Source organism: Varroa destructor, unplaced genomic scaffold, assembly GCF_002443255.2.
Source record: "Varroa destructor unplaced genomic scaffold, Vdes_3.0 BEIS01000005.1, whole genome shotgun sequence".
NCBI lineage: Eukaryota > Metazoa > Arthropoda > Arachnida > Mesostigmata > Varroidae > Varroa > Varroa destructor.
Genome location: NW_019211458.1, coordinates 6,600,691 through 6,624,833, shown reverse-complemented (window position 1 = coordinate 6,624,833; position 24,143 = coordinate 6,600,691). Strand labels below are relative to the sequence as shown.

The 24,143-nt window shown below is 39.0% G+C and overlaps 1 protein-coding gene and 2 long non-coding RNA genes across 10 annotated transcripts in view; 2 read left to right on the top strand and 1 right to left on the bottom strand.

Moving 5' to 3' along the window:
- The first annotated feature begins 205 nt into the window (after positions 1-205).
- Positions 206-9,884, top strand: LOC111251621 (uncharacterized). Of its 2 annotated transcripts, none has more exons than XR_002673883.2 (3): positions 206-406; positions 1,139-1,221; positions 9,758-9,884. It is a non-coding gene; the product is annotated as an uncharacterized LOC111251621 (long non-coding RNA). The 2 variants fall into 2 exon arrangements; XR_002673884.2 differs by lacking the exon at positions 206-406 and adding an exon at positions 527-974.
- Positions 1,272-3,527, top strand: LOC147755221 (uncharacterized). Its single transcript, XR_015328610.1, has 2 exons — positions 1,272-1,962; positions 3,250-3,527. It is a non-coding gene; the product is annotated as an uncharacterized LOC147755221 (long non-coding RNA).
- The window catches only part of LOC111251620 (uncharacterized), a 51,959-nt gene continuing 31,340 nt past the window's right edge, over positions 3,525-24,143 (bottom strand). For 2 of the 7 annotated variants that reach the window (XM_022808356.2, XM_022808357.2), the window contains 5 exons: positions 17,427-17,558; positions 11,649-11,831; positions 9,775-9,939; positions 5,221-5,278; positions 3,525-4,059 (listed from right to left, as the gene is read on the bottom strand). In XM_022808356.2, coding sequence (XP_022664091.1) covers positions 3,909-4,059; positions 5,221-5,278; positions 9,775-9,939; positions 11,649-11,831; positions 17,427-17,508 — 639 coding nt within the window. In that variant the 5' untranslated portion in view covers positions 17,509-17,558 and the 3' untranslated portion in view covers positions 3,525-3,908. The other 5 variants (XM_086990391.1, XM_086990393.1, XM_086990390.1 and 2 more) reach the window with 5 other exon arrangements.

Sequence of the window (24,143 nt, the reverse complement as noted above, 5' to 3'; positions counted from 1 at the left end):
TAGTATCGTTCATGGACTATTTCGTTTTTGGGGGGCGATCAAATACTTTTCTGGTTATTAATCTATTGGCGGCTGGCGTAGGCTACATCCCTTGCAATTTTAATCCACGACAGACTTGATTTCAATCTTTCAGCTTCAATCCTAACGCGAACTATGTATTAAATACGCATTTTGGATGGAGATGCTCTCAAGAAATCATCGGACAGCTCGACTCTGTCTCTCACTGATCGTTTTGAATGAACAATAATACAATCATTTCGAAATACTGCACTGTCCCTTTTCGCATAGAGGCTTTACCATTTGTCAGGAATGTGGCATTGGAAGACATGAAACAAAATGTAGGTAAATCTTAAAGACACTACTATCAAGGTCCTGTTGGATGGAGGGCAATCGAAACCGAAAGAGTGTAAGTATGCTGGAACGACAAGCTTCTAGTGAATAGAGAATACTATTACGGGTTCACAACAATTCAAAGCTAAATTGTTTTAGCTACAACAGCTACCACTGTTGTCGCTCGCCACCGGTGGTCAGTGCTCGTTTCGTACAAAAACAACACAGAGAACGTTTCTATTTTGATCAAGTGAAGGAAAAAACAATTATACATTGTCTAAAAGAACCAGTGAGAACTCCAATGAGATTTGGCCGACTGGCCGAACCGTTTCTTACTCGTACAGCGAAATTCTGCGAAGCTGTCTGCTTATTTTTGTCCGCCTTTCCAGCTGATTCTATAAAATTTAAGCCCCGAGATTGTAAAACACTGGAACGCTACTGCGACAGAGAGAACAAACAAACACAAGTTATTGTCGCAAAACAGAGACAGAACTAATCTCAAAGAAAATGTGTACGGAGTAAATTCTACTAAAATTAAAAAAAAAAATCCTGGTCGAAGCGAAAGGCTAACAGCCAGCCATTTTAAAGGGAGAAAAATGCATTATTAAAGCCCGGTCCGAAGAATATTACTTGAGCTTGACAAGGTTATTGTAACTTTTATAATTTGGTCCGCTCGTTATCAGAATAGGATCTAAGACCAAATTTTGATTATACTACGTACAATATTAGGTAGGTGACGTTTCGATTTTCTGCTTATGTGTATATTTATTAGCTTTCAACTTTTTGATGTTGATCTTCTGCTCCTTAGAAGGCCTATGTGAATGAAGGATTTGTGATCCATTTCTGATGAGCTGATGCTGCTGAACGATTCTGAGTGATGAAGGTTCGCAGGTGAGGTTTTTCGAGCAGATCTGGATAGACTCTGCAACGTAATAGATAATTGTTCTTTGCTCAAGGAAAGTGGATATTGCTTAGACGACCTGTTATTAAATTGTGCTCTCGTAAACGGTATTTGCAAGACAAGATTAATAACGTTTTAAACATTAGTGCACTGAATACCGGTTAGTTTAGTTCTTCTATTTGAAACAGATCTTGGCTATTGACTACGTCTATCATGGTGGTGCATAATATCTCGTTTGATTCTGGTCGATGAACTTCTATACCTGGCACTTTTATCTATCATTATGCAGCGCGCTTATCCTACTTGTAGCACCTTCAGTCTGAGTAAATGCATCAATACAAGGGATATTTCATAGTTCGTTACTTTAATTGAAAAAAATAACGACTCATCTTGTATAAATATATACTGCTTTATTATACATTAAAATTTACACGAGAGAATGATACATATAACCTAGGATTAGTGTCAGCTGAAACCTAAACGCCTTGTGCCTCCCTCGATGGCGTTATCAACTCTGATTTACTTAGACGACCTAAGCGGGTATCGAATAATAGAACAGGGCAGTAGTGCCGACAAGCTCTCTATGTTGCGCCAGGTAAACCAGGCTGCTGTGTTTCGTGTGGAGACAGTTAAAACTTACGCGACCGTTCGTAGACTTCGCTATTACGACTGGTGATAGACTCACCGCGACGCTATGGATAGACATTCATTTAAAGCTTCCTTTCACTACAGTTAAGTATAAACCAAAGCGATCCTGTTACGGGATAGATAAAGGATATTACCCTGTGCTATGACACCTGTATATCACCGACACGCAGTTCTGTATCTACTAGTCAGGGCGTACTTGCTTATATATATATATTTTCTTCTGCATATATATATAAGTATTTCTGAGGAAAAAGAACTAATCACATTGACATAGACAGCTGACATACTTGATGTATTCAATATTTATTCGATTTAATTATTCATTTGTTTATTGTTCAATTGATCACGACTAGCACTTCAACATTGGAACGGCGAGAGCAACGGGGCCTTCGCGTATCAGAGCTACGTATCCGAAACCCACGAATCTGAACAATAATAATCAGGCTACATTGATCAGACTGTGTTAGATTGCTACTCGTTTTTACTCTCTATCAATGAGATATTTACTAGAGTACTTTTGCGTGCGAGAGGTTCCTCGGACTGTTCCATGAATCGCCGACGCTTGGCGACGCTAGGTCGGCAAAATACTAATAGTCATATTAGCTATTGTTAGTACTGTTATATGGCAACAGCAATGATCCTTAATCACTACTAATATTCGTAAAAATTCAGTCATAGTTATACCTACCACGAGGTTCAGTAGCAGCAAATGTTGCCATGTCATGACAAGCTGCTTCTGGCTAAACGAGTGTTCGCCACTTGGGTAATCAAGAATGAGGTAGACCAGAGGGACATGGCGAATCCAATGAAGCGTCGAAGCCGTAGCTGTTGAAAAGAATTGAAGCGAAGAAGCTAGGCAAAGGAGACAGAAGCGGTCATTAAGCGAAGTCATTCTGAGAAGTCTGTCAGCGAGGGACCCGCTCAGGTTCCCAAGTGACCAAAATATACGCAACACGAGTTGCGTCGACCTAATATGTCAATTAGAGAACGTGCTTAAGAAAGACATATGATAAATTTCCGTTTTTTATGTCTTCAACCGACGGAAAACACGTACGGGTAGTGAGGATTGTTGCGCAAATGTCCCTGTATTTTTTCTTCGCTATATCGCCACCCGTTGGATGGCATTATAATGTGCATTTAGCCGATAGGTGATAAGAAATTTTTCTCTCTTCTATTTAAGCGAGCTCTTTGAATTGCATTTAACTGATTCGGGCGGACAGATTACGTACAACCGTAAAAGCATGTTTGCTTTAAGAAGAAAGCACCGAGCTTCGAGAGAAACAACTTGATTTCGAAGAGATCAGGACCTAAGCTATTGGGTCATCTAAGACGACGAAGCTATAATGAGGATTCTACTGGTCTTTGTCTAGGTTCTTCTCTTCTTCTGGAGTGGCTTGAAGCACATTGCATTCGATGTGCTAGTAAGGTCGTCGCACGCGCGAACGAGAACACAAGCTGTACTAAGGAACGTGACCTTTCTTCCTAGACCTAGAATTTCAAGATGTTTCGTTAAGGATCGTCGGATCATATGAAGCGCTAACCAGCGTTCCGTCTATAAATGCAAACGTGTCATACCTATAAATATTTTGCTTGTTATAGTTTCATTAGTGCTTTTAGATAAAGTCTAGTCTGACAACATTTCGAATGATGATGCAGTACGTATTTATTGGGGCTCTGAATTTTTCACTTTCGTAGCGTAGGCGTCAGGTAGAGGCGGGAGTGGGGTGGGGGGTTTGCGGTAATTGCAAGAATGCCACCGTCGCTCATATATCCGATTCGCTGCGTCACTTCGCTTATTACAATAGTAACGAATTAGGTAATCGTTTGATACAAGTCACCTTGGTACGATTATATGACATGCGGATCTGCAATGTCATTGTTATCGTATCATATATTCGATTTAATCTCGAGCAGCGGCATCAGCATAGTGCGTAGTGTTATCATAATAGTAGTAGTAGTAAGAGCTGTAATCACTGGGGTAGCGGGTGTCAGCAGCTGGTCGTAACCGCGTTCTCTGCATATCTGGCATTCAGCGACGCCGACCATTGATCCATCTCTGCAGTAGGCCCATACGCATGCATCGGCAGTTGGTGCCCCAAAGATTGCAGCGACATGACGAATGATAGCAGCAGTCGCCCGGACGAGCGTCGCAAGATCCGCCACGTCTGATACAGCTGCGCCTGCAAAAAAAAACACAAACCAAAGTTAAGTGGGCGTCCTTTACATCATCATTATGGTCAGCACGACGACCGGTCCAGCATCTTATAGCTCTAGATCGTAGAGGTTAATTTTTATTTAGCTTAATCACTAAGCTAACACCGATTAGTGTTTTTTTTTTATCTTGCTTGCACACTGTGTCGCGCTTACCATAAGAGACACTTCTAGAATTTGGAAGTAACTATTCAATGGTTACGCCGTATTCCGATCTGAGTTTTTTCCGCAAACTAATCGTTTAACTCCGATTAAGCGGTACTATTGCTGGCGATTCTCGTACACCCCTTAAATTTAGCCTAAGCGAGACAGGTGCTGCGTCATAAACCGATTTCTATTCTGTGCCTGTCTAGACCTTATCCAGATTGTGACTTCGGTTTACCCTTCAACTGTTTCTGGTGATCATCCGAACAGTTCGATAACTGACAGATCTGGCCAACTTTACCGCGGACAAATAAGCGAGATGCAAAATACTTCTTTGGCTTTTAAGCTAATTAGTTATCATTTCTCTTCCACGCAGTATATAATAAGCAGGAAAAATAGTTTCATAATCAGCCTAATCAGAGTGAGCTGTCACTTGATTGCTACGATGGTGCTGTTTTCGCGTATCTCTTTTAGAGGAAACATCCCAATAATTCATCTCGTTAAGTAGAGAAGATCTCTTTTTTTGGATTTATCATATTAAATACATTTAATAGCGTCCAGAGACGGATGGCTCCATTGATTCCAGTAAACTATTCTAATTCGATTTAAAAGCTATTTTGTAGAGCTCCATAAGTATCGGTAAATGTTCCAAAAATGTTTCATGCTTCCTGTATCTATTGCTCACAGAGTTGGTATAGGTATCCAGGAGCTTGAAACATATTCCTGAGAATGTTTATTTCTAAAACTATCTAGAGAGAAGGGTGCTGCTATATCCTATCAGTATTTATTATTGTATAACTCTGCTATGATATCAATATTTAACGTTCCTCTATGAAATATGGAGCTCGACCGGGCGTAGATAAGGTTCGTGTTGCTTATTTGACTTGATCTGCTTCTAGCAGCTTGGCGCCCTATACCTGTGAACTATAAAGTAGTTTTGAAGTCGCTTCGTATTGTTTAATATGTCGATGGGTGAGTTTACTTACTTTTTCGAAGAGACCACTTTTGTGTACTCTGTCGATACTCCGTAGTCGCCCTCTTCGCCTTAAAACAAGAAAACGTTTCATAAAGACAAGTATATTTTATCGTCTTACGGCTTTCCTTTCATAGCTTGGCATCAGTGTTAGAGAACATGAGACGTGATTATCGCTGTCCTATGTACAGGAATAATGAATAACCGAAACAAAGCAAGCGGCGCAAGACCCGCAAGTGTATTTATCGTGCATGTCTAGCCAACCGTCCTGCAAATCCTGCTACGACTAGGCAGGCGGGAATCAGTGAGTCTATATGTGATGACAATTCAAGCAGTAGTTCGCAACCAGCCAGAGTAACCTCGCATCAGCTAAACATATACGGAGCATATCCCTATCGAATACTGATGCAGTCAATATAGCTTTCCACTGGTCTATCTATGGAGTTACCGCGATAGCATAGTGGGTGACGTACTTCGTTGCTGATATCAAGGGCACGTAATGGTCTAGGTTCAAATCCAGGCATACACAAACTTCGTTTCGTTGTGGGAGCCAGCCGTTAGACGAAATGTTCAGTGACGATGCCGTACGCAGATCTCGAAACGTCATCATTTGCGTCAACTAATTATCATAACCCATAACGCCTTTGTACCTATCGCTATGCCAATTAGTAGCCCTAGCCAAAAATACAGATTGATAAGGGAGCTGGGTTGTGCTGCGACACAGCTTTACCAGGAGATGCCGTCAAATAATGTCTATAGTACTATTATTGATTCATAGATAATTAACTTTTCATGCTATTTAAGTGAGTATCACCCTGAAACACCCGTAAGCTACCACTGCTGCCGACAATTTCTAATGATCGCTGTTTCTCTAACAGAATTTTAAGTTAGGTGTTACATGCACAAACTTCTGCAGGTTTGCCATGGATCAGAAATGCACCTGATGACTTTTGATCGAAAAATGCTGGTGCATTAAATGCGTTGTGAAGGTTCAGGTGGCCATGCTTTTTTCACAGTTTGTGCCTCCGATATAAGAACGGATCGAGACGAGCTATCGATAAGCGTTACTTCTTCAGTGCTATCCTCATCGTCAGAGGTCGTCCTCCAGCCCTTTAAGGGGAAAGTCAAAGTATACTTCCCTTATGAAACTCGTTTATGAATCGATTTAAATGTTTGTGCTTTTTCTAACATAGGCCTTCAAGTTACAACGCAAAGTTTCATTCAAAAAAAAAGAATCGAGTCGAACCTTCTTTTTTTTCTATCTTTACTAATCCGATATGCAGCTGTCTTCTAGATATGCTCCATGGACATCCACGATAAGTACCAAAGCCGTATCTCTGTTGACAGAGGTTATTTTCTCAGTTGATTCTCCAGTCCTGGCAGCTCTCAGAGCCATCTGGCATTATTAAGCCTAACAGACCTTTACATTAGTGCGCTGTCCTTTTACACATACTGGCAGCTAAAGTAGCCAAAAGCAAATACAATTATCCCTATCGATTAAACATTTTTAGATAAACTAAGTTTGCGCATAGGAAATAATAGTTGCTTATGACAACACATATGGTATCGACCCGAATCCATGTAATTATACGCATACAGGCCAGCATACTAACTGTCAGGCTCCGTTGGTGTTATCTGCGACTACCTTGGGTGGCTATTTGTAAACTATCGGTATGAATCCTATTTAAAAAGCAGAGTGCACGCTCCCATTATTGTGTTTTTTTTTTATGTAATTAACGTATTCTTACAACCTATGCTTGTTTCTTACTTTTGCAATTGTAATCGTGTGCCGTGAATGACCTCACGTGGTACCTAATCTACCTAGCCGAAACGGTTAGGACCAAGGTAAAATTTGCTATAATTTGTATGGTAAGTAAGTACTTTTATTCGCCGCACAGTTCTATATAAGAGGCCTAAAATCGTAGAAGCCAGTCTAATTTTGTCAGTAGAAATTGCTATATTATTCTAGAGTATTTTTTCACGATATATTCAACTTACCACAAATGACACTTATTCTTGTGTTTAATTATATTCAATAAGATACCTGTCGGGGGTACTACTAATGAGAAACTGTGGCTGGATATGCGCAGGCCGTTTTTCGGCTTTTTTACACCACAGCGATGCTTATGATTACTATTTGTAACTCACTCACTCTGCGCTCAACTTCTTATAATTATTTCATGCGCTCATAGTCACCAGTTGTTCTACCTCTGCAACTTTCAGTTCCTGTCTTTCTGTTCAACGCAGTTCAAGCTCGAACCTGGCTTACTCGGTTAGTTACTTCGTTATCGATCCTGGTTTTTCGCAGGCCTGCTATGACCGACTGCCTGTCTGTTACTTCGATAAAAGCGTTCGCCTTGCGGTGACTCCAGATGTCCCATGTCCCGATGCCTTTCCGGCCATAGTGAATGCGCAATATTTGATTTATTTGTAGCTTACCCGATAATGAACAAGTAACAGTCTGGCAGTTTTGCGATCGTATTGACCTAATGTTCGGCATAGACGCAAGTCTATACTGCCTCGTATTATATACAGAGAAAAACAAAAGGCTACTGACTCATTTACGTATTGAATTGAGATTTTTGGGAATTGTCCACCGTGTGCTGTTCGTCGTATTAGGCAATGATAATTCTATCGCCATATGTGGATGATCGTGTTTTACCGATTAAAACCTTAGTGCTATTTTTTGTCGTTGGCACTTAATTGGGGTTTGTATCGGTCATGCATATACATGTAGAAATGGGGAAATAAAAGCAGTAGGCGCTCGTCTCGGTTATGTATTTATCGTAAGTGATTCTAGCCAGCAGCGTATAGACTTAGGTATGTAACAGGGTTGCATTCGTCGTTGCAGGAGCTGACCAAATGCTCACTGTCAGTGTGCACCGACCACCCCCTATGTGTAAAGCTGTCTTCCGGCTGGTGGCAGAAATCTTGTATTTGCCCCACTCGATGTTGGCTTAATTCTACCACTGTTGGTGTCCAGTCAAGGATTACCGTTTATTGGATTACAATTGCAGTTCTAGATTCGCTCTCTGTAGAAAATCTATTTTTCTGCTCCTTACTATCTCCGAGGTAAGCTAGAGCGATTTTTGACTCTAGCTTATACTCAACATGAAACATCACCTTCGTCGGGATAAGTTGTTCTTCAGTTAATGCCAGATACTGCAATCAGTCTGAAGAGACCAGTAACAGATATAGTTTATCTTGTCTACAAGTTACAAGTCCGGTCATCCGGTATCAGTGACCTCTTCCAGTAACTGACGGACAGACACCGTTTTATACGCAGAGTCCTAAATAAAATAATTATGAATACCATTTGTCGACTTTGCTATAATGACTAAGTGGCTACGCTAAGATATAAAGCAATATAAGCAATTGTCCACGACGGTTGAGCTCGCTATAGGAAGAACGATATCTAAATTGAAACAAACTCTCGCAGGTTTTGTGTCATAACGGGCATGCGATCATAAGAACACTGCGCTTGTTTCGGACTTAGAGCAAGGACCAGAGCTCCTCTAATCTTCTCGCACTGAACAAATCCTGCCCGAAAATTAAAAGTTTTTTTTGCCGGAAATCAACGATATATGTTATTGTCAATTTCTATGTAATTTCTGAAAAATTTGAATAACATATTTATAAAGCAAAATGGAAGATCTTTCGTAAGCTTTGGAATTTCATGAGATAGAAAAATCATCAAATTAGAGAAAAGAACAAACATTTTAATGTATCTGGATTTTTATTACAAAAAACTAACGGTTGTTTTACAGAGAAAACGAATCAGTTGTTGATCAAGCGTCAGCCGTTGACTTTTCGGAGACTTTTTGTAGCTTTTTGCATCCTTCTTTAATTTTTTGCCGTTTCGAGTTCCTACACCTTTGGCACTTTTGGCCTACTATCAAAACTAATCTCGCTGGGCGTCCAATAATTGCGGACTAAAAAATTATTGTTTTAAAAATGACTAGTTAGTGGTTTAAGTGATAAATAGAAGCTGCAATAACAGTGGAAAACATTAAACGAAGGTGGTTTTCAGGAACGATGTTTTTTACATACGTGCAAAAATTCGTTGATATATCTGTTCTTGTTTAAATATGGTCAATTACATGTGCTTTATAATAAAATACGAGCCAAATTTGAAAAAATCTAGCAAGAGTATATACAAACATAGTGCGCATTAACAGACGTCATTATCATTGTCGTCATGGTAATGATGATCGTGGCAATGCTTACGTGTCTGACTATATGCTATTACATGTGGCGATGTTTCACCGAGTGATTCTACAGTTAGTTCTATTTATTTTAGGTGTTATTACTAGCTGTCGTCAAATCAATTTAAAACGTATAAGATTTGTTTCTTTAGGGAGAGAAGCCAGTTTTTGGTATACCGTTCAAGTAGCTCTTGATTGCTAGCTTCTCATAATTCATAGCTTAATACTATTATTACCATAAAAAAATTACATTGTATTTTACACGTAAGAATCTGTAAAACATTCATACTTTTGCAGAGCAAACGTCGTTTTAGTTTTTAAAGTCTAAAAAATGCATATTTGTAGTTTCAGCTGCCACTGACCTTGCCCTCTGTAGGCATAAACGCGGGCTCGTGATGGCGGCCGCCTGATCTCCCTCGAAAGGGCAATTCCTGTCGAAGTCGCTTCACCGTCTTCCTCGTCTCCTACAATACCATCTCTTGCAGTGTTTAAAGACCCACCGCCAACCGATTCCCGAAAGTTCCCACCTGCGAACAAACATTTTATGGTGAGCAGCTGTTCAGCAGCCAGTATACTGCCAGCGTCGGTATCATCTACATTGGATTTTGCATAATCTTTCGTTTTCATAAGGATAAGATGAAGTTTCATGTAGATATTCTCACGAAATAAATCCGATACAAATATATTGATTGTGGAGCGTCTATTAATTGGGCACAATCAAAGATTAAGACTCAGAGAAAATCGACTGTATCAATATCTGATCTTGCGTTTGGTAAACGGCGAACGCGATCTATGATGTCACGAATGAGACAGATATTTCAAAATCACGGCTATACGTGCACGCAAACGCTCGATTCTGTTACAAGGATTATTAAAGTAAGAAAGCTTTTACTGTAAGTACACGCACACAGATGTCTTTGTAACTAGTTTTTGACCCAAAAATCGCGTGAAATAAGGGTTTAAATGAGTCTTATTAAAAAAAAAAAAAAATATATATATATATATATATATATATATATATATATATAGTTAATTATGAATAAAAATCAATCTATATAAATATATATAATATTACACAAGAAGGTTTTATGAATATTTATGTTATTATTTTAAAGGTAATTTTAATTGGGGGCATAAAAAATAAAAGAATGGTTCTTGTAAAAAGTTATATTATACCAATGTCTACCCTTAGAGATAAACTCCTGTGAGAGAAGCTTAAAGAAACGGTAAGCTGTTATATCCTTGTTTGTTGAATTTATAATTCCAATCGCGGAGGAAACTAGGATCCAACTAGATTTCCAGCAGAACCTCGGTTCTTGAAGGGGTTTTAAAATAGCCAGCTAATAACCTAAAGGGCGAGGTAACGACAAAGGCGTTAGCCACTATTTATCCAGAATCTACAAAGTCAAGAATATTTATTGGGTGTTAACTGTTACGTCAGGTAGTAAATATGTTTACGTATTTAATAATTTCATGTATACAGAAAGGTTAGGTAGACAGTAATCCATAGCATCAGGTTCTTTTTTATTGGTAATTAGACCTGGTCAATAGGACATAAATTCGGGTATTACGCGCGGTGATGCCTAACGACGACTAAGCATTATGGACAGTGCTGATCAAACTTACCAAGCGACAAGTACCAACCATATCTACTCCTTAGAGAAGTTGAAAATCATGTTTTCTTTTTATTTGTATCGTCTGTCTTCTGCTATCGATTTGCCATTGATCTACACTAGAACAGCCGCGTTTAGAAACGATTCTAGGTAACTCAATTTTAAGCAGGGGATTGTCATGGCCTGGGTAGCTAATGCGCATCTCTTGGAACGCGTTACCATAGTGACTATGAACTATAGAACTATTTCATATGTCTATTAGGGAAACTCCAGATATATCCAGCAAAACCCACTGCAGCTGGATGTTATATCGGGGGCGGGTCTTTAATGCTATACCGAACAGGCGATCCCGAGGGCATGCTCACCCAATCGTAATAACAAAAAAGCTACAAAAAAAAAACTCCATTCCATAATACGGTCTTTACACAGAGATTAGCCATTGATTATGTTAGAAGCTAGATGTTGTTATATTGTTTTATTTATAACGAATCCCATTTGTACGGATCTGTATACAAAAGCAACCGGTTGCGACTCTCGAGAATAATTAATCAAAGATCATTTGCTGCACGAAACGTTTACGCATACTTTGAGAGTTTTCCTAATCTATTTTGGTAGGGATTTACCTTGTAGTGGGAGATGCACTCCAGTGCGTCGTTCGGTATCGTGCAGTGCAATATACCGTCGGCAAACGTCATATGCTTCTTCATCGAACTCTCGTAATGCCGATTCCTCAATCCCGCTTTTTCCAGCCAACAGCTGAGCCACCATAGAATTTCCGCTTCCACCACTTTCCGATGCCGCCGGATCTACAACAGTATGCACATACGCGTACATACAATGAGAAAGTTTACTATTAGATTTGATCCAAGAAGCAATAAAAGCTATTGCATTAGAACGTTTTACGTATTGCTTTCAAGTACCTTAATAACAACCCCGCCAAATTTAACCGCAATATTCCCTTTCTATACAGCGGATCTGATTCGGGTTTTCAGCGCGGCCGGTCTGGACCAATTATAAATAATTCTAGTATTACGTGTTTTTGATGTCGACTTGCCTTTCCCTATGTGGCGACGATTATGCCGATGATAGGCGTTGAAAGCTTCGATAAAAAGATACATTTTTTTGACATCCACACAAGATGGACAGAATAAATATTTTCTTCAAAATTATGTTACGCTTCTTACAAAAAAGGTGATAGATTTATATCAAAAATGCGAAAAAGATAAGAAGAAAATTGGACGTATAATTAAAAGTGTTTAAAAGAACACTAAGTACGCAATATAGACCTTAGAAAGGGAAAAAGACGTATCTTGACACAGGTCATTCTTGATTTTTTGAATGAGACGGATTGTTACCCTATGTCTGTGTAAAATTAAAATATTATCGCAAATTTTCACTACTACCTAATCTAAAATAACCCCTGAGAGTATCTTTAAGTGTTTTTTTTAAGTATAGCTTTTTTTTGCATTATGAACAGTATTCCACAGCAGTGGCTAAAGGTGGTATATATTCAAAGCTGTTCATAAGCAGGAAACGTTAGTACTTACATATATATGACTGACTGAAGCTGGCTGGTAGATCAAGGGACTTATATATAGCATTTATAGTTCCTGACTCCCTTATGTTATACTGTCGAGTTTGCTACCCGAGATTTCTAAATATTCCACTTTTTCCGACAATGTGCTGGTATTTTTTTGTGTGATGGGTCCTCCATAGGGTCGTACGTGCCACTTAGAAAACAGTAGGTAAAAGACGCTTTTGTGCATACGGATTTCTAAGTGCTTCTATTCACTTCAGTAATAAGCACACTGCTTTCGTGTACGTATATCGGTAACGAACCATAGTTTCATTCCGTCCTAAGGCAATAGCTGATATATTCATTTCCACTATACGAACTTTTTTGGTTTAATATAATGAACACGATGATGAGAATAGATGGGGTATAAGCACACAATATGCACACGATCTCAGATCTGCTAGGCTTTTATCACCATAGTATCTATCAAAATATAATATGTAATGACGATCTAAAAATAACAAATGGTACTCGATAAGGTCAGATTCGATACCCTTTGTAATCTTTTTTGTTAGTTTTGCCGACAACTTTTAGCCATGTAGGGTTTTCCTGTTTCAAAATACTATCCGCAGTGAACTACGCTCATAGTTGTCAACGGAAAATATAGGACTGTCATGATACAGTTACTTCTATACAATAATATATATGTAGTTATATATGTATATATATATATATATATATGTCTTGCGAAAACTCTACGATTATAACCTCGACCCCTATTACAGGTGATTCCCATTTGTCTGAGTCAGTCAACCAGTCACATTTCGAACATCAGTATTACCTTTTTTTAATAATGCAAACGCTTTTTCTTCTTTGCCATACTTGATATTCCTTAAAATGTTGAATAAATTGAGTTTTTTTTCTATCGGTCTTTATTTGGCAGGCAGCATGTAAGAGTTACTGGTATAGTTACTAATAATGATAAAATTGTTCGTGCAGATTTTCCTCATGACGCCATCTTCAAAGTTGACTACGTCATTTCATTCTTATGTCATATGTCTTTGCAATATTTCATCGTTAGTCCTACATTTTTGTGCCTTTTTCTTCACTTTTATATGGAAATCAAGTGCATATTGTGACCACACAGAAAATAGCTTTTTAGAGGCAAATATGTTTAAATGTAGGCGTTGTGGCAGCTGGGTCCGACGGTAAGGACAACAACGTATAAAATTTTATTAATAATAGTTATAAGATCAGAATTTTTTGTCTCTATTCGTTTACTTTAGATTATATCGAACGTTAGGTGAAGCCATATCGGCCATCTAGATGAAGTCTCTGCATTATGTGTCAATGAAGCTAGACAAACAACGCCCCATGACACCATACTAGACACTCCTAATCTACCGATAATCCTTACATTGTTTTCGAGTAAATGTTTACTTTTGCAGCTCGCGGTCAAGCTACAACACTGTGCCCCCATAATCAACTTGAGAATCATTTTATTATATGCACAGCTTTTGAAGTCGGATATCAAACCCACACGTGCGTATACCGTAAGCAGAGCAATTTGATATACCGCCATGGATCACCTTGAACGAAACGCCGCATTCAACCCCCGACTCACACAGGCCCAGCTACTCGGATCAAGAAAATATGCATGTTTTCTTGACCCGAGTATGTTGAGTGTTGGCATGTATAACAACTATAGCAATAACGACAGGCTGAATAACGGGAACGGGCTTGAACTGGCCAGCCACGAGCAGTGCGAGTTCTTGGCGGATCACGAGCAAAAATAATTATACAGAGCCAACAAATTATTATCAGAGGTTCATAGGCGTAAACAAATAGTTCGAAACAATAAGTAATATATGAAAGTTACTGGCCAGCTATCGCGTCATTGTGCTCGCGTGGGCAGTACGTACGTCGACAACAAGAGCAGGCTTAAGTTAACTGTCCTGATCAGTAATAACGCTACTTTTGTTGTTAATGAAAGGGTGCTGGTGATAGCAGGGCAGCTGTAACGGCGCCCGTCAAAACCGTACGAGCGCATCAGGCTGTGGGCATCATTAACGTCAAAAACGGTCCACGCGGCGATGATCTTCTTAGCAGGGAAAAGAGTTAATAAAAGTGACGATGACACTGCCTTATAATAAACTTCACCCGTAAACGCATTTTTTACTCCTGTTTGAATATATTAACGATCGGGGTACTGGTTTATTCCTTTCGTAAATTGGATTTTATTATATCGATTGGAGTTTCTTCTTAAAGTGGGCACCTAAAAATTAGGAAGAAAGAACAACAAAAACAACTTCAGTTCATCTACGAAATAAGTGTGACATACCTTTAATTAATTACAGCTTATTCAAGGGTGGAATGAAATGAGAGGAAACTTCATCAGTATTCCCGTTGACCATTATTTATTATACTCAAAAAAACAGATTTTTTTTTTAAAATTAATTGAAAAACCCGTTTACAGTGTTGAAAGCATGGAGTGCTATGAGCTTTACCTGCAATCGCCTTTATTGTCTGAAATCTAACGGTAGACGCGATTCTAGGCCAGGCGACAGACTTGCCCAAAGCTTTGCTGCAAATTTTTATGTTTGAGTATTGTCGATCAGCTGATTATTGAGTTTGGCAATAAAATCAGCCCCTGGCGTGTTTTGACTGTCGCTATGGCGCGCGTTGCAGCAGCGGTGCACCTTTGTTTACAACCGGACTGAAACAACAGAATGCTAAAGAAAAATTTCTGTTTTTTTATGTAAACCTTTCCCCTCATCTACTCCCTTGTCTTATAATAAACGAATATTATATTATATGCTATCGTTAAGTTTAGACGAAAAACAGCAAGTTATCGAAGACATGTTTGTTCTCCAATACGTCAAGATTGGTAAGAAAATTCTATGCGCGTGTCGTGCAGGCAACACGATAAGCAAATTAATTTCGTCGATTCATGAAAAGCTTTTAATAATAAAAACAATGTTTCCTGGAGACCTGTTGAAGTCGTAATCGGTTCCGAACGATGGTAGCGGTCAATTTGACTAAGGCCCAGCAGATACCTAAACACAAAGTTTATTCTCGCCTTATTTATTAGTTTTTTCGAACTTGAAGTGGGTTTATTTTAATGTTTGGACTTGATTGGAATATATATATATCTGGCATGATAAACTTTAATAGTGCGGCATCTATGATGAGCGTCTGTTTCCATACTTCAAAATGTCCACTTTCTATGCTTAACGATAGACAAAGCAGTATAGCAATTATCGCAAATGAAGGACATTACGGTTCCATATTTCAACCTCGAAAGCTGATACGAACGAAAATGACCATATATGACTGAGAACAATCTTAAAGCACGAATTCAAAACCACCCTATCTTGCTTGAACATATGATTTCGCCGATATCATGTCTCAGATATATTCGTTATTTGACTTCCATATGTGACTACGGAGCCAAACGGGTGTACGGTTTCCATACTGAGGTCCAAAATATTCCAAAGTCGGGATGTATAAGGCACTTTAGGCCGAGGGCCACGGCAAGGATCTTTGAAGAAGACGTGCAGCAATACGATGAGTGGCAGGATGTCTCGATTTTTATGTCTGGTCTTGCCGCAGGGCATTGGCTTAGATAGCCAAAAAGCGAAAAACCTGTTCACTATTATCTTGGCTAGGATACCTCTGAAAACGAATGCATGAATATATAAATGCGCCCATATCGAGGCCGAAATGAGCTCATCAGTAACTTTAACTTGTGGGCGTGGAAGTGGTCTGAGAAGTATTGGTGTGAACTTCCGTCAGCAGGAACGAATTAGACCACTATCATTGCTACGTCTGTAGTCGGCCGGAACCCCTTAATCAACCCGGTGGCTCCGCACTATAAGAGGCCCTCCATCATAACAATGTTCCAGGCACGCCTTATCTCACTGTGAATCAAAGTATAATATAATTGGTCTTCGTAAACAGCTAAAACACATTTGCTAGACGCACGATGGGTCCAGAAAAGTTCCGGGAAGGTCCTTTCGTGTCATTGGCTGCCTTAAATATTTCGTAGATGACGTTCGTCCACAGTCATTCATACAAGACACTTCCAAAATGCGATGGTTTCGGTTAGAAAGAGGTATGCCTGTAGCAAACCATTGATTTTCACGTGCAGTAGGGCATCACCTAGGCAGTTACTCACCGCTGAAGACCGCACGTACAAACATAGAATTAAGTACTTAATTATCCTGACGTATAATATACTTAAAAGTCAGTCAAACAATACTCTGTATAATTACAACGGGCCGGGTGGCACCTCTGTTGTTATCACAAATACTACTATTCTACTAGACAAGGCGTAAGTAAAATATTGTTTTTATTAAATATTGTTCTCGTCACTTCACAATGACGTTAAGTACGTACAGCGAAAGATAGACACTATAGTTTTTTTTAGCTAGCTAGTTAGTTGAATCAGCCAACTTATTTTTAAGGATAATACAAATTAAGTTTATACAAGAGAGTATCTTTCAAGCAGATTTTTAGGTGAGGTAAAATACCTAATATTTTCTTTATGGTAAAAATTTATATTTGGAACATTTTATGCATGCATACTAATCGTACGAACAAGCAAATTTTTACTCGATTATTAGTAATGAAAACCCTAATCCCCATACACTCCTCCGTTGACAATCGAGATCCTCGTTCCTATTCATCGACGATATTATCGGTTACGCATCATGAGTAACCAACGTCGTAAGTACCAAAGGAACATATCTTAATAAAAACATATATATTTATGTTCCCCTGATATTTGAACTAGAAGCTTGTAACTATTAGAATTTTTGGGCTCAGTAACACTTAGTTCTAATGATCTACAACCATATGCACAGTTCTTGGACATATAACTAACCTGAGTGAATGGGCTTAATTTGATAGAGTAGTAACAATAGCAGGAAGATGAGTCCTTCGAAGGATAACAGGGGCCTCTCCATGCCACGACGTAGCAGGAACAATCGCGAGCTGACACGCAGCTCGCTCACACCTGCAAAAAATAGATTCACGAGAGAATTTTATGAACTCCACTCATTATCCGTATTTAATAAATTCCTCTCCATTTACTATATTATGCAACAACTTGCGCAATGTATGATAATCCTATAATACATACGTAAGTCACCGCATGGTACTCGCTGTTCTGTTATCGGTAGCAATATTTTGTATTACAATATTATTAATACTCGCTGCGCACATCTTTACAGTCAACTACGCTACCAGGGTATGTTTCGGAGCATATGTCCGCCATATGTTTTTCGCGTTTACGGTCGACTGACGTTTTAGGCACGTGGCAACCATGACTGTGTAGTGTTATCCTATTTACGATAATAAGGGGCAGGATATTGGCATTTCTGTTTATCGGACAACCTTCGGGTGCCGTTCGACGCTCACCACGATTGATAATGAAAAGCCGGTTGCGTGGAGGTTGGACTGAGTTTCTTCGATCCCCTGAAAATTTGGCTATAGAAAGTTGTCAATAGCTGGATGAAGAACCGATCGTGCCGTAAAGGCTATCGCAACCCCACGCCTTCTCTGACCGAGTCAACTTCAGCATATGATAAAGGATAAAGGAGTAGCTGCTCTTGGGATTGTTAGCGTTGTGGTCGATAACTGTCCAGGGCATGCGTTCTTTGGCTCATCGTACTGATGATATAAATAGCTTCCAGGTCTCGTAAGGCGCGGTTATTTGGCCAGTAGAGTGTGGTTTTTACCTTAAATAGGATTATTTTCCTAATAGAATCTGAGACAGGTTCCACTCATCCGTACTCACGACTTTGTTCGGTGATGCATAGGCAGCGCCGAGGAATATCACTTCATGAATGAACTGTTTAGATCATCACATACATTGTTACATTTGGCGGTATAATATATCCCCAGTAATCCTACAGAAATCATTACATGACAAGTATGAAGGACTACTAGATGGACCGACATCAGCCATATTTTCACGGCAATATCCAGATTAGCCAGTGGAGCATGCTAAGCGTCGGCAACGATGGCAGCTCCAAAGACTTTACTATTCCCGTTGCGTAAAGCCTACTTGCCAAACTCGAAGAGATTGCGTTCGCGTCTGCTGCAGAGTCATGTACCTCGAACACCTTTTCGCAGGGTAGCTTAAGCACAAGTGGGAGCGGGTCACTGGCGACCTCATGTATACAACAGACGCTCCGGCTTTGAGGACTCTGCCCCAGAATACCCCCGCTGTTCGCAGTTAAGGTGCATTACGCGCGTTCATTAAGTCAATCTTTACCCTGTCGAACGGCGTCGACCTGTACGCGCCAGTTAGGGGCTATCTTACTTGGTATTCCGGCGTTTCGGAATGCGTAAGTAAGTCATGCGAGGACTCAAGCATTACCAAGGGCGGTTTGGCTCATATCATGATTAATAAAATCGTACTCGAACATGCTTCCTAGTTTTTTTTTGTTAATCATATTTTATTAAATTTTTAGCATTTTCAGTTATTTATCCCACATGAACAAATACTCTGGATCACTTTGCCCCCATTAAGAGTCGAACCAAGGTGAGTCTTGCTGGTCTAATGTAGGGTTTCTCCAATAGACTTATGAAATAGCATGGCAATTTTACGAGCAGATAATTTTTACTAAATTATTATTTTTTTCGACATTCTGTTACTTCGTTACCAATATATAGCAACGATTTTTAGCGACATTTAAATTCAAACCGATGCAGCAATATGCCTGTTACCTATCGTTACCAGAAATACACATTAGTCACCCATATCACGCCGGTTTCAAACGTTTCTTTCGTGCCTCTATGTAACATTCTGTCTTGAACAGATATGGTAGCTCGACCAACCGTGAGCTCATTGTCGACCAGTTGAGTTTTGCAACGTCGCAGATGCGGCCTTATTTATGACGGTTTCGAACTATGGGTCCGGCAAGCGACCTAGGGTGGCCATCAGGTAATGGTGCGGAGAGCCTTATGTACACGTGATGGAATCGGAATCTATGTGTCCAGCGCGGTGTAGTCGACTACGATAAATCGGGCAAGAAACAAGCGTGCTTAGAAAGGCAGTCGCATCCAACGAAATCTGTTTTAGTCGCACCTTCGTCGTTCGCGTCTAGTGACCTGCCACGAAGGTATTCTACGAGACATTCCAGTCACAAGTGGTGCCATCCATTACTTTAAGCTTGCCCTCATTCCGTGTGGGCCCAAAATCCTATCTACGATTAAGAGCCGATACATATTCCAGATCAGACAGCTTCTTATATACTGGTTCGGATCATGTTTGCCTGGGAATAATAATATTATTATTATTATTAGCATTCGTGGCTCGCACTTTTACTTACCATATCGCTAGCTCTCAAGTTTATTATTATATCAATACAGGCTGAATGTCATGAGCGTAGATGTAAGTTCAATATCGGCATGTGTATTCCCATATAATCATAAATGCGGCTATGGTGATAACCCACGCAGTTCAGCCAAAAACTTATTGGTACGCTGGCTTTGACTATAAGTTATGCAGTACAAGTCCCAGACATAGAGTTCAGTTTATAACTTAAATTGTAATAAATCACCTATCATACGTCACTTTGCTGATCTCAGTGCTGGAAGCACTTGTTCTATTTGTAGTTTCAGATTTGTAATTATGTATGCTTAGTGCTTACATTGATTTATTTATTTACCTCTGCTAGATAGCATTCATTCATACAAAATACACCTTGCATTATATATCAGAACATAATGTCGAGAATGACAACAATATAAGAAACCCAGGCCTCGATCAGCGGACTCGAAGTTTCACCTTGGATTTTAAGATTTAGAGAAAAAAATTCTAAACAACACGCTGTATCTGTGCTAATCTCTATATATGAGCACATAGCGAAAAACAATTGTCAAGGCAAAAACGTGGCCCACAAAGCTATTGTTAGTTCAACGCGAAGGCGCGTTCTGTCCAGCTCCTGTTACATATGACGACTCCGATATGAGAAAAAAGGTTGACCGTTGTATATAATGCTTCAATAATTGAACTCCTCTCTAGACGCAGCTGTCATTTATAGCTTGAATTGGCAACAGTCAACAGAAGCAGCAGAAGTCTGGCAGTTTCTGAGGTCCATAGCCCGTTTTAAAAAGGAAGCACTTACCCTTTTTAGTTATTTGTGGTTACTAATGATCAAGTTTACTTATATACAGGTCGAATGTATCTATAGAAACAAGTCTTAAGTAAAAAAAGATCACAATTCCGAGTAGGAAACGCTATGTCCTTATTAATATTTTGTGGTATTTTCTGTATCACCGTTAGATGAAGGAATCTATTACCGATTCAGGAGACAAAGGGCGTGTGTCTTAACGCAAAGAGTGAGCTATATTCCCGCCCTAAACTTTATGGTTCTTCTTTCCGAGAGATTCGTTATCACTTCTACTGTGTCAGCTTCGAAAGGTCGAGCAAGCTATAGCTGATCATGAGACCGGCTCTTTCATTAGATAGCAAGTTTATGTACATTTATCGAGGGCCTCTTTTAGGTACCTTCTCATTGACTTATGGGTCCTACGGGATATCTTTCAATAATACTAAAAATCAGCAAAGACGCAAACTATCTCTTTCTGCCAGCTCGGTTGCATAAATACGATATCTCCACGACACGTTCCGAAGCTTATCGGCATTCTCTTCTGCACTAGGATTTATACTAGGAGACGCAACATATTTGAGCTAGCATTTATTGTTAAGAATGGCTTTTTTTCGTTGCAGAATCTTGAGCTCTTTAAGGAATCCGTTGAAAATTTGTAAGGGATCTTCATTGAACGATACTTTTTCAAACTTTATAAAACAGGCCGAAAATGGGATTTAACGGGCAATTTTTACGCACCTTAAAGATGGTTTAACGATAAATACTCTTAGCATAAAATCCATATTTATCAATGGCTGAGTATTTTTTGTAGGGGTAAATTTCTTTCTCGTATAAAGTACAAGTTTAATCCGACTAAGTTGGCGATTTGCTTAGCACCCCTCCAGAATTTGTCAAATATTTATCTTATACATATAGTATATTATATATAAAGTTGTTTTTTCTCAGCTTTACAAAGCGATTACAATAGTGGATCTGACAAATAACTTTTTATATTTGCTATTATTACTGTCCAACCGTAAAATGATGAATTTTGCCGAGAGTTGATTAAATATGAAACATATTCTTGGCGTACGCTTCATAGTCTCACTGCGTAGATGCTTCAACAGGTTGTTTGTTGGCCCTTATGTGTTACGAAATGATCAATGATTTATAAACCATTTCTATATATATTCTTCAATTATACAGGACTTTTTTTTGGTAGCAGAAGCAGTTAGGGTAACAGAACGAATGCAAGAGAACATTGAGGTCATCACAACGTTTCAAAGTTGGGGCGAAAATATCTGCAGAAACGTACTAGATCTGGGTTAGGTTGGCCCTGCCGGTAATTGATCTTATATATGCAGGCTGAATAAAATTTGTATAGGTTTATACTAGCAAGTTTGAAGTTGAGCTCAGCTATTTCTTTAAGCAGCGGAATACATTAACGAATTAATTGCAATCAAGTAACAAAATCACTGGGCCATTCATTCCCGTAGGCTAATCGACCCTGAAAAAAGGCCTATACAGTAACGCACCGAGACAAAAGAGTCAATGGTACTGACTGGAATGGAAGTGAACATTACTTCTACGGGATCGTTTCCAGAAAATGACGGAACGTAACAGCGTCGTAGAAGAACTCCAACTGGACGTGTATACAAGTTAGAAATTGAGCAATAGCTTCTATTGGGAAGTAGAATCCAATATTAAAACAAGATGCAGCTAGGAAACAGGACTATCGGAAGATTCCAATATGAGAACGGAACTGCAAGAAGATAAACATTGCTGAATAAGGAAAACAGAATTAATGTAACGAAGTTGCTTCTGCAGGGTCCTGGGGTAATTGTAACCGGATTGGCCTGAGTTTATTAGTAAATTATAATTATTGTGAAGCTAGACACGACATCAATCAAATTGTTGATATTAGAGCAGTTTGATGAAACGATTATCAAAGGGCAAAGGTGTATATATAATATAGTTTACATTAGATTAAGTGTAATAATCAAAAGCTTTTCAATCAATGGCAAAGCAGGCATGAGTGAAACCCGTCTCCGGATCCGTCTAATGTACATATATATATATATATATATATATATATATATATGTATATGTACAATTTTATAAATGTATCCTTTTCGAATAGGTATTAGTAGATGATAGCCCGCTTCAAAAAAATACGTCGATAACTTGCGTTTTATTATTAAAACTTAAGAAAAGAACAATGTTATCCAATCTCAGCGTGATACTTTTTGCGTGATAAATTTTTCACAAATTTGATTTTTTCTTGCGGATTGATAACGCAGCCATTCTATAAAGGCCAGATCTACAACTGAGCTATAGTTCAGATTAAGTCTGGTGTAAGCCGAATTAGATTTATTAATAATGGAACAGATTAGAAGAAAACTACAAAAAGATAAATAAAAAACTGCAAGTGGATATCTATTGATGCGTACACAGTCTATAGTTTACGTCAGCTTACATATAAAATCATCAATGAAACAGATAAATTAAATCGGCCAACAATAAAAGGGACCCGAAACAAAGCTTGTGGGTCAATTTAATGCATTGTTAAAATTTCCCCGTGCTCTTACAATGTCCTTGCTTTCGCCGTATGTCGCGATTGTTTGTACGTAAATAGCCGACACAAGCGCCTGCCATACCATTGTTGTATACACATTTATATTTTCCCAGTTTTTTAACGAGATGAGGAGGCGTGCTGAACTAACGCATCGGTAAGTGCCACTTGAATTCAACTTACAATCTATTTGCTAGAATGCAATTTATTCAATGCAAAACATATGTAATATTTCTTCACTTTGCAAGACTTGTGTCTGTTTTCACTGAAGTATTTTATATATAGTAATTTAGCTAAAGTCTCAGAACGATTCTTAAACAATATTGTCTAACTATCTGAGTACTCCCAGAATATAACACTTATCCTAGGTATCATAACTCGCTAATTATCCATCCAATTAGAAGACGTACCACATTTTAGAGCTGGCCAAAATGTTATCATTTGCTCGGGATATTGCACTTATTATATCGCACTATTTTTCCAAGATGACCTTCTGACGACGCAGAATTAAATCAACTTTTCTTTGTTAACTTCTACTTGTGGATGGCCAGTTCTTATTTTGCCATTGTTCGATCTTCTCAAGGTAACTCTGCAACAATAACCACAGCAGCAACAGGAGCACCAACAAGCTAAAGAAAAAAAAAGCAAGATTGACAGTATTTATGGTAAATTGTTGCCTTTACCCACGATCCATCAGGCCATAGGTCGCTATTACTGCCGCCTTGGCCTATACATAATAATTTAACGTATTTGGTCGTGGTGCGGTACCTGCTGCAACAATGGTAGCAGTCATTGTATTGTCTGCGTGGGTATCTGCAGTTTTCCACAAAGCCTCTTGTGCATGTGTGCTTCTATGTGCTATTTAGCTTTGTCGACACTATTAATTAGATGACCATCTGGGCTCTTTGCGTGTTCCTGCAGTGTATGG